We start from the raw sequence: 15,328 nt of genomic DNA, 5'->3' as shown, positions 1-15,328 counted from the left end.
TTCCTGTAGTTGGACTTGTTCTACTGTGTGCCTGAAACCAAAAGAAATATCGAGGTAGAGGTGTATGTAGATATAACGCGACCCGATATAACACAAATTCAGATATAACACGGTAAAGCAGCGCTCTGGGGGGGTGGGGCTGCGCACTCCGGTGGATCAAAGCAAATTCGATATAACACGGTTTCACCTATAACGTGGTAAGATTTTTTGGCTCCCGAGGACAGCGTTATATCGGGGTAGAGGTGTATATTCTAAAATATATATGCAGTTAACATGGGCTTAAAAATATACAGTCACATAATATACTATCAGTGCTACCACCATGGATTTATTATGGTGACTTCTAGGGGACATTTTTACATCTCTGTCAATACGTTGTTTCCCACGGTTTGTGACAAACTGGAGGAAAACTTTTGGTCCAAATATTTCCAGTGAAAAAATAAGTATCAGTACTGTGCTGATGTCTGCTGAAGGGGGTGAATAAATAGTGTCTAATGTTTTCTATATCCCATAAATTTGTAGAAAGCAATATAGCTTATAAGTAAACTTGGAAAATGTCATCCAGATGAAATTACTAAAAGGTGGGTGCACAGCGGGTTGAAAGACCAAACTCAAAGAGTAGTTCTGAATGGTTTGCTATCAAATTGGGAGGGTGTGTTTAGTGGTGGTCTGCAGGGCTCATTCCTGGGTCCACAATTAGTCAATATTTTCCTTCATGGCTTGGATAATGGAGTAGAGAGTATGCTTATAAAATTTGCAGATAACACCAAGCTGGGAGGGGTTGTAAGCATTTTGGAGGACAGGTTTAAAATTCAAAATGACCTTGACAAATTGGAGAATTGGTCTCAATTCAACAAGATGGAATTGAATAAAGACAAGTGCAAAGTGCATCACTTAGGAAGGAAGAATCAAGTGCACAACTACACCATGGGGAATAACTGGCTAGGTGGTAGTACTGCTGAAAAGGCTTTGGAGGTTATAGTGGACCATAAACTGAACATGATTTGTCAATGTGATGCAGCTGCAAAAAAGGCTAATGTGATTCTGGGGTATATTAACAGGACTCTTGTATGTAAGACACGGGAGGTAATTGTCCCACTCTACATGGCACTGATGAGGCCCCAGCTGGAGTATTGTGTCCAGTTCTGGGCACCACATTTTAGGAAGGATGTGGACGAATTGGAAAGAGTCCAGGGGAGAGCATTTAATCATTTTTGTTGTTTAGAAAACCTGACCTATATGGAAAGGTTGAAAAAACTGGGCCTGTTTAGTCGTGAGAAGACGACTCAGGAGACTTGATAACAGTCTCCTAATATGTTAAGGGCTTAGGGGCGTGCACAAGGGGACGGGGGCAAGCAGGGGCATGGTCCCACCCCAGTGATTGGCGGGGGCATAACTCCTCCAGGGCTGCAGCCGGGCACAGAGCTCCTCTGGCCCCGGGGCTGCAGTGAGAGCACGGAACATGTCCCTCCAAAAGTGGTCAAATTTAAATTCTTGCACATGCCCCAGAAAGGGCTCGTATAAAGAGAACGGTGATCGATTGTTTTCCATGTCCACTGAAGGTGGGATAAGAAGTAATGGGCTTACTCTGCAGCAAGGGAGATTTAAGTTAGATATTAGGAAAAGCTTTCTAACTATAAGGGTAGTTAAGCTCTGGAATAAGCTTCCAGGGGAGATCATGGAGTTCCCATCATTGGTAGCGTCTACAAACAAGTTGGACAAATGCCTGAAAGGCATGGCCTAGGTTTCCTTGGTCCTGCCACAGTGCAGGGGGCTGGACTTGATGACTTCTTGAGGTTGCTTCCAGCCGTACATTTCTATTATTCTATGATATATTGTTCACCCTTTTATTTTTTTTTAAGCCTATGGAAAGATGTGGGGATAATTCCGTGTGGCATTCTTGGCCCTTAACTCCTATGAAACCCAATCCCTTGAAGCAGTTTTGTGCTTGCCTTGCAAAGGTGCCCCTCTTGGGGCAAATAAGTCACTCTTCCAGTCATCCTACAAGAGGTGCTAGAGATTGAGTAGCACAGTAAGGCTCCCTTTGGAGGCTGAGAGCATCACCTTTACAACTTAAACCTCGCTGCACTGTTATCACCCTGCATTGGATCTGCTGGGGGCGGGGGGGGGGGGGGAGGGGGAAACTGTCTTAGATAAAGTAATTGTAATATCTCTGGGTCAGATTCTGCCATGCTTGAGTAGTATCTTATTTGGCAAGTAACTTCTTTGCTTTCTAAGGGGAAAGGTTTTACTCTCCATTAGTAAGGGTGGCAGACTGACCAATTTTAAACATCTTGTGTGTTATTTTAGAAGAAGCTATTGTTAAACTGGACTGACGAAAATGGGGTGGAGTTATTTGTCCATAGCATGAAGAGGATTTGTTTTGTAATTTGGCCCTTTGTACGTATGCAGTGAGTATACATTTATTCTCTAAATATCTTTTTTTTTTCCCCTCCCCCTCCCTCTGGACAGAAACTGGGCGAAGGATTAGCCAAGCTGCGGACAGTGCGAGAGGCTCCATCTGAATGTGTCTGCCCACCAGGTATGTGGAACAGTGACATCTTACTTATACCATTCCCACCAAAGTTTGACAGTTGGTAAATTGTTGACAGTCTTACTGCATTAATACTACCTACATTCCTCCTCTTTCTTTTAGCTGCTCCTTTGTATTAAATGGAATATGCTAACGAGTTTAAATACCTCCAAAGATGAAGTGCCCCCTTCTGATCAACTGGATTAACTTTCCCTGGCTTGCATTTGTGCGTTTGGTGTTTGGGGCTTGAGTGGGGAAGCCGTATGCTCTATTAAATAACTGTTTTACTCTAACATATCTACTGACCTGTGTGCCCTACACAGTCCACTGAAAGGCATTCAGAAAAAGACATATAAAAACCTCTGCAGTTTAAACATCAGTGTGATAATTAAAAGCTGTATCACCACTTCCTTTTAAGATGCTAGAGTGGCTTCTCCATTATTGCTCGGCATATGAAAACTCTCATTGACTGTTTAAATTCCCTCACACAGTTTAATGAACTTCCTCGACAATCAAGATCTTCCTGTTTTGTTTTGAAAGAGCACCCTCTTTAGAAACAATAAACATCTTCAATTAGTCTGCGTGGGAATCACATTTACACAAATACACTCAAAATATTCAGCTGTTATAGTAAATAGTTAGAAATGCTCCAGAGGGCGAATCATAATTTTTTTTTTTTTTTTTTTTTTTGCACAGATTTGTTGTGAAGATGAGCTAGATTGCACAATGTTTGATGATGGAAAATGCACGGAAGTGCTAAATTTTCTTTAAAACGTTTATTCAATCATTATTGACTATAATCAAAATTGACTGTAACCTCTTTAGAACAATATGGAAAGCGTACAGTATGCAGAGCTGTCTGTACATTGTGCACGGAGGGCTAATTTTAACATTTGAGGTCAAAAGCTTCCATATGAGAGTATTTTAATCTTGTACAGAAATCAAAGTCTACCTAAACAGCACTGATTAAGATGAAATTACTTTTGTATAAAAAGCTGAAAGTTCCAGCATTTGGAAACACAATAGATAAAAAATGTATTCTGGGATTTTCCCAACATACTGGACATGAAAACTATCACAGTCTGGCTCCCAGCATTATTCCTTACTCATGAGACAAAAATGGTGGTGTTTTTTCCTTTTGATGTTAAGCCTTAAAATTATGCATAATAGCCTATAAAATATTTGACTCATGGCTCTTTTAAATGCATTAATGCAATTGTAGTAATTTTATTTAATTTATTTGCTAGTGGTTAGCTAACGTGAATGGCCTTTATGCTCCGTGTCTGGGCTGATTGTCTTGCAACCAGACTAGATTAGTTGAGAAATAAATCAGGGTTATTTCATCCCATATCAGAAGGTCAGGGAAGGTCTGGAAGAAAGGCCTTTTATTTTTCTCATGCACATTTTGGCTCAGAGGAGGGAAAATTAACTTTATTCCCTTGGTGTTCCCAACTAACAATAGCTGACCTGATGCTCTTCATCTCTGTTCTGTGCATTCCTACTCCTGACAAGGCAAATTATTGCTTTGGGGCCGAAGCTGGCCGAGTCAGTGGGGCTCTGAGTGCACACTGCTCACTACGGGATCGAGGTCTTGAGCCACAAAATTTGTTAACCAGAGTACTTGCAATCAGGAGGGTACGGATGCCTGCTCATTTAAGTGCTAAGCACTGAAAAAGCATTTTAAGTACAAAAGGCAACTGAGATCCAAGAGTCTCTTTTGTTGCATGGGTGAGCCACCACTCTTTTAAAGGGCCTATGGATTTGTTGGTGAAATACTTGTTGCAATCAGAGTAGAGTAATTTGTAAGGACAAAGGAAGAAGAAAAGCTTTTATGAGGTGACTGGTGATACACAGTTACTTTGAACATACTACCAATCCTGACTCCCATCAATCAGTAATAATATTTGTACCTGTGTAGTACTCTTCCTCCAGAGAGATGAGTGCTTCATTAAGTCGGTGGGGGTGACCACGCTTCCCCTTACATAAAACTGAAGATGTTTCAGTTTCTCCAAAATTCAGCTGACAGGTTTTTTTATTTGTCGTAGCAGCCTTTCCTCCAATATTTTTTGCTGAGGAACATTGAATTCCCCTCTGACCCCTAGTTAAATACTCTGATCCCAACAGTGCTGATCACCTGCAACTGTCATTGAAGTCATCTAGAACTGCAGGGATATGTCACATAGTTAGAAAGCTAAGGACAAAATCTGTACTCAGATCTGGCCTTTCTGCACCGGTCAGGAGGTGCAAAGGGGCCAGAAACTGACTACCACTGGCCAGTAGAGGATTCCCCTGTAGGAGGGGAGCTGGTGCGGGTGTGCTGGGTCTGGCACAGGTGATTGGAGTTGGGGGACTGAACTAGGGCAATCCTCCACTTCTACAGGGTCAATTAAGGACCCTTGGTCAGTGGTGCAAGTTAAAGTTGGCGGGAAGCTGCTCCAACTCTCGTTGGGGCCAACAAGCCAGAACTGAATGGAACTCAGTCACAGGAGAGATCCAAGTTCATAGGCTTAATTTCACCCTCTCCAGAACATAAGCTAACGTAAGGTGATCCTTCCTTTTATTTGGATCCGTATTTGGTTTTAAAGCAATACTTGTGCTAGCTTTTGTAACTTTATTTGCTATGTTTGGTATACGTTTGTGTTTCACGTAACTCTCTTCTTCTTTGCATCTTCTATACAAAGAGAGCTTTTCTTGCTGTCCTGCATGCCTTCATTATCAGGCTGGGACGCGATTGCTTGATTCAAAACACTTCCTAAGGGAAACCGGGCAGGCTAGGGAAAAAGAACAGTTCAGCCACATATAAAGATGTGAGAGCTGGAAAAACAATCTCCTGAAGAAAGGGGTTAACCATGATAAACCATCAAGTTAAATGAGACTCCAAGCTAATTTGACCCTTGTCCTAGATATCATAAAGTCACATGCAGGAGCCCCAAATAAGGGTTGAATGGTGGGATAGGACACCAGGTAAGCACTAATTGTGCTTTGTTGACCAAATGGCTGATATTTTTCTAGATATTTTCATATGGCTTAATTGCTTTTGTTTTTTTAATAACTTGGCTTGTTTTATGTGATCAGCTCTCAGTACTGATTTAAAAAAAACTTTTAAAAATGGTAGGAATGAGTGACTCTAATTATATTGTTTTCGGGGTGGGGGTCAATAGAATTCTTAATAAATAGAAGAACCCCAGCAGGATTTCAGTTGACTCTGTTCTGAAATAGAAAGTAGACAGTTGATCCACTGAGAGACTCTTTTGTTATTGTCCATAGAGGTATCATTGGCCACCAGAGGGAGCCCATATTATTTCATGAATGCCATAGAAACAAAATGAGAATGACAAGGAAAAGTAGCTCATGAAAAACCTTGGCTCAAGTCTATGATGCTAAAATCAGGTGCATTCCCTAGCTCCCTGCAAGGTCTGCGTGTTTGCAGAACTTCATGAAAATCCAACTTAATATACATTGTGTTTTCATTTCTACAACAACAACAACAAAAATTGCCTAAATGTTTGGGCTAGAAGTTTCTCCATAACTTGTTCAGCTCCATGACCTTAGTGTGAGAAGGTGGTTGCACAAGTTCCAGTGTTTGGTACCCTCGGGGCGGTACCCCTCACTGGCCAAGTTCAGTGCGGTGTGAATAGTAATGGTAGTGCTTGTTTTCTATCTTGGCTTTGTGTCGCTACTATGACCTTTCATTTTTCAATGTCTCCAACTACTCTGTGGCTTTGGATACAGCTGTTTGTATTCAGACCAGAACTAGTAACAACCACCTCCTTACGTCAACTCCCTGTGAAGCACCACCTCAGTTTGAAGATTTACTGGCATTCTCTGACTCATGCCCGTTATAATTTGCAGAGGCCTTTAACTCCTCTGTACCAGTTTTTCTTTTTCTGGCTTGATCCTCATGTGGCCTCTATTAGATAAACTTCAGCAGGTGCAAGAACACTTGCTTAAAAGGCACTCAAGTGGTGGAACTCCTAATAGCTTTTCAATAGATGGGCCTTTGGAGACAGATAAAAGCAAAATGAAAATCCTCTGCTTTGCTCACTAACAGTTGTGAAACCTGTCGCTGATTTTTTTTTTTATTATTAAAGAGGCTTTTTATTGTATTTTCATCCACAGTGCTTTGAAATATTTTGCCTGAAAGACCCCTTATAAATGTAATATTTGCCTTATGAGAAATTTTTCTGCAGGCTTCCAATCGGTGGTAAAGGAGCCCTACGAGCTTGAGATGTTAGATCATCTTAGAAGCAAGCGAGTACTTCCTTTTAAATGTGTGGATTTAAGAAACCGCCAAATGGTCACCTCGTATATAGTTTAGACAGGGCCTTGAGTGCAGCAGGTGTAGAAGACGACAGCTGCTTTGCTGGCAGAAGTACAAAGCAGACATCTATATGTTGTTTCCGGTTACTGTCAGTAAAAGAAATGAAAGTTGGGCCGTGATGGAGGAAATTCCTGCAAGCATCCCCCTCAACAAATTCCCCTCTGACTGCTCTCTTGGAGACGGGGAGGAGGGTGCCTTCCATGGACTAGGTCTGCTCCCAAATCTGGCAGATCCTCTGAGATCCATTGAAGGTCAGGGCCATCCATGAAGTGGCTTTTGTACACCACCTCATTTGCTATGTCTCTCAGCACACTTCCCCTGAACCACCTTCTCTCCCACACTTACCCAGAATCTCTGTGCAAGTTTCTCCCTGTTGGCGTGCTCCAAGCTGTTGTGAATGGGCAGCCGTAGGTGTAAGAGAGTTGTCCCCACCACCTCAAAGCCTATCATTCTTTGACCTCTGAGACGAAGGTGCCTGTTTCACTGGTTTCTTTTGGTGTTGATGCTGCTCCATTAGACACTGGATTGAGATCTCCAACTCATGCCCAACAGCCATCAAACAATGATGAGTTTTGGTGACTGATATGTATCAGCTTTGTTTTGATTCACTCATGCCTCTATGCAGTGTAAGAAGAGCCTATCTATTGTTCGTTCCACAGTCACACAACAGTTCTGTCATCGCTACATTCAAACAGGCCGAAATACAAAGGCCTTGGCTACGCTGGCAATTCACAGCGCTGCACTTGCTGCGCTCAGGGGTGTGAAAAAACACCCCCCCTGAGCGCAGCGAGTGCAGCGCTGTAAAGCGCCAGTGTAATTAGTGCCTGCAGCGCTGCACGCTATTCCCCTCGGAGAGGTGGAGTACTTGCAGCGCTGCGAGAGGGCTCTCGTAGCGCTGGCGGCGCAACTACACTTGCGAATCCGCAAGTGTAGCTAAGGCGAGAGAAAAAACCTTACCTCAGAATTTCCTGATTTCTGTATGATAAAATTTTCTAGTCTTCACCTTGAATTAATGTTGGATTTTTGTGTGTGTATAACAAACTGCATAAAACGTTCAGTGTAAGTGATTGGAACATCAAATTAATACATGACAAGTATTTCCTAATAATGTCTTAGCCACAAAAATAGCGGAATGGTGCTTTGTACCAGCAGGAGAGCAGATGGTTTTAATTGTCTAGAAATGGAACCGTGTGTGCCTGGGAAAGGAGATTAGGTGAATTTTAATACACCTCTGCAGGCTCAGTGGCCCCATACTATTTTTCCCTGTTGCAGAGCAACTTAATAGCCTGTACTTTCCCTTCAAACATTTCTGGGATTTTTCTAGGAGCCAAAGGAAGCCTGGCACTTAACTCTCACTGAATTCAGTGGGATTTGGGTGCTCAGTTCTCTCAGGCAACTTCAAAAATCCCAGCTATCATCCCTAAGCCTGTTAGGGTATGTCAACAGTGCAATAGAAGACCCACGGCTGTCCCATGTCAGCAGACTTGGGCTCAGGGAGCTTGGGCTGCAGGGCTATAAATTGCAGTGTAGGCATTGAGGCTTGAGCCCGAACATCTACATTGCAGTTTTATAGCCCCACAGCCTGAGTCTGCTGCCATGGGCCAGCCATGGGTCTTCTACTGCAGTGTTGATATACCCTTAAGGGCTAGGATTTGGCTGTACAGAACATATTTCAGGTTGTAAAACAGTTAAGTGTACCAGTAGATCTTATGGCTCCCAGCTCGTTGAAATACCTGGCCAGTAAAATCATCATTTTTATTGTGAGTGGGGTCTTCAAACGTCTCTTGCTATCTGAGCCCTCTGGGTTGTCTTCCCCATGTCAATATTGAAATGGAATTTCCCTAATTAGCAGAGTTCGAAGGTAATGGGGCTCCTCTCATTTTTTAGTGTTGACCACTGACAGACTTTACCCAACAGGGGGCAAGATGATTACTGCTGAGTTTGCAGATTGAATTGAATTTTAACTCGCAGGGTCTCTGTTTATCTATGTTCTGCAACACCAGGCTTCTAATATCTTTCCTGGGCTGTGTATATGAAAGATGTATCCTTGTGGGTTTCAAAATCCTCATTTTTGATCACTTAAATGGACATAGTAAAAATAATGAATGGTGCATCAAATGGAAGAAAAATCTTTCATTTACCCTTAAAATTCATGGGGTCCTATGCTCCTTTGTTGTCTTTTTCAGTATTGGTAAACTTGAATGTCTAAGACACTAAGATTTTTTTTCCATTCTGTGAGATTGATTTCTCTAGAGCAGAGTAATGATCCCTAACTAAACACAGTGTTTGTTTTTATTAATTCCCCAGTTAGAAAAAACCACACAGATTATCCCCCAATAAATCTTGTTTTTTAAAACTCCACTTTTTTTGTATTATTCCTCTCTACAGCAATTTCATCTGTGTCTTGGCATCTCCCTGTACCTCACCCTCCGTTTCAGCAAGGTTCATCTTCCCTTTCCTCCTTTGCCCACTGGAGCGTTAGGCAAATCATAGTCATATTAACTAGCAGGTTTTATTAAATCAGTTTTTTTCCTGCACAGTAGCACTTAGGCCAAGATTTTCACAAATGGGGGCCTAACGTTAAGCTCGTATATAGGAGCTGCTGGGCGTGTGACATGTTTGAAAAATCAGGCCATCTGTTTAGAAGCCTACTCTCAGGCAATCTATCTTTGATTTGATAACCTTGGGCCTGGTTAATATAACCCCATCACAGATCTGTTAGCAACTTCATGTAACAAAGCAACATTTACAGCTCAAAAATGCTGCTAACAGTATTGCCAGTGGTGTCCCTCTGATGGCTGTGTCCAGACAGTGACCCCACTGCTCTCCCTAACTCCCTTTGGGTGGTGATGAAAGACCTCAAAGGGCATCTGGAGTGGTATCTGTGCACCACATGTGTACTGCAATGTCTGACTTGGCTTTCTCATGACCTACCTGTAGTAGTTAGTGATACCCTAAAACTCCTTAAAAAGATTCTAATCTCCAAGGCCATGATCCACTCCCTCAGATGAAACAGGGTCACTCTAGTGTTGCATTTGAAGATATACACAGAGGGCTGGGCTGTTAACTCATTCAGTGCCAAATTGTCTGAGTTAGGTAGGTACCATAAACGGTTGCAACCTCTGCTATGGAGCAACTGCTATTGCTCTCTGTAATGTTTGTAAGTGGCCTCCATCACTGTAGCATCTGTGACCCTTGCCGCTAACAGGAATCCACTAATCATGGAAGCTTTCCCCACAGAAGCAAGTGAATTAGTTAATGATGTTTGCTCTGTATCAGTGATGTGCTTGATCTGTGCCCCACAGAGTGGTCTCACCATTACTGCAGCCCCAGGGGTCTCAATGCTGCCTGCTGAGGTTTCCCTCACTGCACTAATGTGATTCTTCTACCCCAAGGGGTATCTTTGGCAGTGCCTGCTGTTCGTTTTTACTGCTGCTTCACTCCTGTTCTGGGGGATCTGGTGGGGAGAGTGAGAGAGAACCACATTAAAGGGGCATGCAGAGGGAGATAGATGATTTTTGGCTGGCAGAAGGAAAGAAATGCAGCTTCCATCGAATGGGATAGTGACTGATTGAGAACTGAAATGGCTGCTCTCAGATAGGAGTTTCCCAAAATTCCTGCAATTGTTAGTTCAGTGAGGCATGTCCTCTGGATTCTAAAAAAATCTGTCACTGTCTTCTAGTAATGATGTTAATCTCTTGTGGGCCTTTGAATATATTATGGGTGGGTGCTCTCTTCTGGTTGCTCAGCAGCTGTGAGCGGGCTACAAATACTAGTTCCAGAGTGGTACTGACCGCAATGACACCGGTGCGTGACCAAGGAAAGAATCAGAAAGTCATGTCGCCTTAGTTTCCAGCTCGCTTTAACACACCAAAATAAAACAATGGGCCTGAACCTGGTCCAGTTGAAGTCCCAGGGCAAAACTCCTGTTGATGTGAATTGGGAGCAGGACACAGTTCCAGAGTTTACCAAATACGAAGGTCCAGAACAGTAGAGTAATAGCGGGCCCTTTCATAGTGCTATTCATCTCCAGAGCACTTTAACAAACATGAACTATTTTAAAAACAATGACATCAATGGGAGAAGACTTCTAACATTTTTCTTAAGGCTCCCAAAGCTGTTTTGTGAGTAATGAAACCCATGGCCTCTGTAAGAATCTGTATGTAACTTTATCTTTGTCTTGATGCGTGAAATTAGTTAACTACACCCAGATACTCTTGATGTAGACCTCATCGGTTCTGGGTTTCCAAAGATTAGACTCATGACACTAGACTGATGGTTGTTTTTTTGAGTGTGTTGATTTGTCTAGGAATTTCCCACTGGCTTCCCCTCAGTGTCCTTCCCCCTCTTATTTGAATTCTGTCTGAATGCTCCCCTGAATGAGTGGGAATTATTGAAAGTAGATTACGTCTGGCTTGGCAACTACTGTATCTTTATGCCATTTCAGTGAGTCAATCATGCTATCGTTTCTGATCAGCCCTGTGTGTATAATGGGATTAGACTGCGTTGAAATGGACTTTAGATTGATCTGATCATGCATGCAGTGTTGAGAGAAGCAGGTTTTAGCACAAGCCCTGTGTGAAAATGATTTTGGCCTGTCAACTACTCTTGGCAGCATTCCTGCAGCGATCGCTGCGCCACCACGAAACGGCAGGCTGCTAGTGACCTATTTGGGTTTTAGACCTGCACCGCGTAATGAGCATCATCCCCTTGTGTTTGCTGTGCCGTACGAAGGGGTGAGGAGGTGACCTGAGTCATGTCAAAACCAAATGTGAGCTGAAGCGTGATTAGATTTATATGAATTACATTCTGCACCCCCAACCCCCGTCAGACGGAGGAATCTGCTTTCTTTGATAGCCGTTTTCCTAACGGACATTCTGGGGACCCCCAGTGACTCATGCCACTAACTCCTTTCCAGCGCGGCAAAAAGGTACCAGCTCAGAAAATAGGTGAGAAAAGCTGTTGCTGCCACTACCAACCTATGGATTATTCAGCAGCAGGAGTTGCACAGTGAGGATTGATTGTTTCTAGAATCCAGTGGGTTAAACTGTTCAATTTGCCTTCAGTTTAGGATGCAAGAAATCCTGGGCCATTAATAAATTCTCATCTCTTGCCCAGTTGTGTTGCTGCACCCGGACCAATACATCTTGTATTGGTTGGTTTGTTTGTTTCTGTTGCTTTAAGATAATAAGGCCATATCTTTCTTGTAAGGACTGTAAGGTTACTGGGTTTAGAGCAGTCTAAGTTTTAAAGAATCCAGAAATATCTTCATTGCTCTTATCAAAGACATAGAGGCTTGCCTTGTGCTGGAGAATTAAGCTCGGATCTTGCCAGAGCTACAGGTACAATGGTGCCAGGTAGATGCCGGGTTTGCTGTTGGTTTGTTTTCCAGAACAATTTTGTGCTAGAGAATCAGAGTTGGTTCTTGCTACTGAGCATTTTCGGTAAAGGAAAAGATCCTTCTAAGGTCTAGGAATATGAACACTTACCACCTAATACTTTACATCTTCAAACCTCTAACTTGCTAATCTCCATAACACTCCCTCCCCCCGAGAGGTAGGTAAGCATTACAATCACCATTTCACTTTTCGGAGTAATCCTGACAGTGTGGCTTTGTCTACACTAGCACTTTTGTCAGTCAAACTTTTGTCAGTCAGGGGTGTGTAAAAAACACACCCCTGATCAATATAGGTTGCACTGACAAAAGCACTGGTGTGGACAGTGCTATGTTGGCAGCGGACGCTCTACTGCCGACATAGCTACCGCCACTTATTGGGGGTGGTTTAATTATGCCATCAGGAGAGCTTTCTCCCGTCGGCATAGAGGAGCTACACAGGAGACCTTACCGTGCCGCAGCTGCAGCAGTAGAGCTGTGCCACTGTAAGGTGTGTAGTGTAGACATAGCCTAAGGCTACATCTACACTACAGCCGGGATTGACGCTCTGAGGTTGATCCTACGGTGGTCGATTTAGCGGGTCTAGTGAAGACCAGCCAAATCGACAGCAGATTGCTCTTCAGTCAACCCCTGTACTCTACCCCCAACGAGAAGAGTAAGGTAAGTCAATGGGAGAGTTTCTCCCGTTGGCCCCCTGCGATGTACTACCCCGCGGTAACTCGACATAAGGTATGTCAACTCCAGCTACGTGAATAACGTAGGTTGACTTGCCGCGGTAGAGTCGACATAGTCTAAGACTCGCTGTTGGGAATAAACTGTGCCATAATAGGATTTTAACTGAGTTATGTAACTGGTTAAAGATGATTCCAGCTAAAAGGACTTAAGTGTTGTTCGAGAGACAAGGTGCGTGAAGTAATATCCCTTATTGGATCAACTTCTGTTGGTGGAGTGGAGAAGCTTTCGAGCTTACACAGCGCTGTTCTTCAGGTCTGGGTTAGGTGTTCTTTGGCTGACCAGTGTGGATAGGGATGTGCTGTGATAAACCATTTTAGAAACATGAAATGGCTCAAATATGGATTTATCACAGTGTTTCGCCACCCCTGGCTGGCCAGCCAAATCAAGCATAGATAGTTCTGCCAGACTCGTTCTTAGAACTTGAAAGCAGCTCAGCTAGTGTAGTTAAATTCTCAGCATAGATGGAGCCGCACAATGATTTGTCCAGAATCATACAGTGAGTCTGTTGCAGAGATGGAGACTGGGAGTTCCTGGCTTTTGGTCCCATGCTTAGTTCCCTTCATTATGCTCTCTCTACAGCTATACAGTTTGGCAACGAGCAGAAAAAATGTTCCTGTGCCACTTACTTCCTGATGGAAGTTTTCCACTGAAACATTCTTTCCCCAGATTCTTTTGGTGTGAGAAGTGTGGCCCCTAACATCTCCTGAGCATTGGAGACCAAGCTCTGGGGGGGTCTGTATTGTGTAAGCCAACTTTCATTTGTTTGTGACTGCCCTGATTTTTGTTTTATGAGCAAAACTAGTGGAAGATCCACAAGAGCGGGCACTTGAATTCCTTCAGGGAGTTGGAGAAGTTTATCTGGGTGGTCAGGACTTATCCCTAAAAGCCACGATGCAAGACTCTCCTTTACCAAAGGCTTGAATGGTCTGAGCTGAAGCCATAATTGCTCAGTTTACGCTGAGAATCTTCATAGCCTGTCTGGAAACCCTGCTCCTTTGAGGGTCTGCAGTGGCCAGGGCTTTTTAACCCCTCCCACTGTTTAATTTGAAGTCTAAAACAGACAGAAATGTGCTCTCTGACAGTCTATAAATAGAGCCATCAAGCTACCCTTACCCAAGCAAGCAGTGGTCATTTCAGGAGTGATGAAATTATCTAAAATGGCTGTTTGTGTCTGATACACCAAGCAATTGCCAACTTAACTCTGCCAGAAGGCCTTTGGGAAGAGAATGCATTTGCCCCTGATAAGCACCCTCCCCCCACCACCTCTTTCATCTTGTGGCTTGCATGAGCATTCTTCCTTACTAGTTCATGTGAAGCCAATCTGGCTAGGGAGGACAATATTTTCAACATCAGAAAGCTAATTCAAAAGTGTTGAGGCATTATCTGGAGGGGTTGTTAGTTAAAGTGATTCTGAAGTGTTCAGAGAGGCAAGTTCAGCAGTATTGTGTACCGCCCAGGGCCGGTTCCAGGCACTAGATGAGAAAGCAGGTGCCTGGGGCAGCACATTGTAAGGGGCAGCATTCCGGCCAATCTTGGGGCAGCACATTCCGGCTGCCCTGCTGTGGTTCTTTTTTTTGCTTTGGCAGCCTGGTCCGCAGCTCCGGAGCCCCCGGCCGGCTCCCCGCACTCCATCAGTCCCAGCCCAGCCCTGCAGGGGCACGGACCCCGGTCTGGGAGGCAGGAACTAGTGATCCCCGACGCTCACTGTGTCGCCGGGCTCCCCGGGACGTGCCACTCCCCGCCGCCTGCACTGGCCTCCGCCTCCCGCTCCGCTCTGAGCCCAGCCCAGCCGAGCCGCCTTTAAAGGAGCGGCAGAGCTGCACCTCCTGCAGCCCCCGGGGGCTCCGCCTGCCCGGCCAGAAGAGACACCCCAAGGCTGGAGGGGGGAGCCCCTCTCACCCGGCTGCGAGCAGGCTGCAGCGCCTGGCTGCACACGGGCGGAGGTAGCAGGCGGGTGCCGCCCTTCACCCCCCCTGCGAGCCGCCTTCCACGCGTTCCCTGCAGCTACCGGGTTTTTTTTTTTTTTCCTTTTTGCTTGGGGCGGCAAAAAAGCTAGAGTCGGCCCTGGTACCCTCCCTCCCCCGAGGCTTTCTGCCTGGCACCAGGATGCCAGAAATGGCTGCAGAGGAGCCTGGTATTTCAACCTGGCAGTGGAAAAGGAGCCTGTCGTAGGCTGCGTGCTGGGTCTCATGTTGTGCCCTGAGACGGCATACAATTGAAGTGACCTTTCCATGTGTGTACGTTAAGGTAAGCTGTTCTTTGAGTGACAGGTCCTGCTGGCAATACAGTGCATGGAAAAGTAGGAGAAGAGGATGGGTCCCTCGCTTCCTTGATTGCTGATGTC

At 44.4% G+C, this 15,328-nt stretch overlaps 1 protein-coding gene across 1 annotated transcript in view; it reads left to right on the top strand.

Moving 5' to 3' along the window:
• Positions 1-15,328, top strand: part of LOC135973198 (collagen alpha-1(XXIII) chain-like) — a 238,703-nt gene that overhangs the window by 11,620 nt on the left and 211,755 nt on the right. The window contains exon 2 of the mRNA XM_065555075.1: positions 2,473-2,542. Within this exon, the coding sequence (XP_065411147.1) occupies positions 2,473-2,542 (70 nt within the window). The remainder of the gene's footprint in view (positions 1-2,472; positions 2,543-15,328) is intronic.

The sequence above is a fragment of the Chrysemys picta genome, chromosome 8, assembly GCF_011386835.1.
Source record: "Chrysemys picta bellii isolate R12L10 chromosome 8, ASM1138683v2, whole genome shotgun sequence".
NCBI lineage: Eukaryota > Metazoa > Chordata > Testudines > Emydidae > Chrysemys > Chrysemys picta.
The sequence above is the reverse complement of the archived record's forward strand: the minus strand, read 5'-3'. Positions and strand labels throughout refer to the sequence as shown.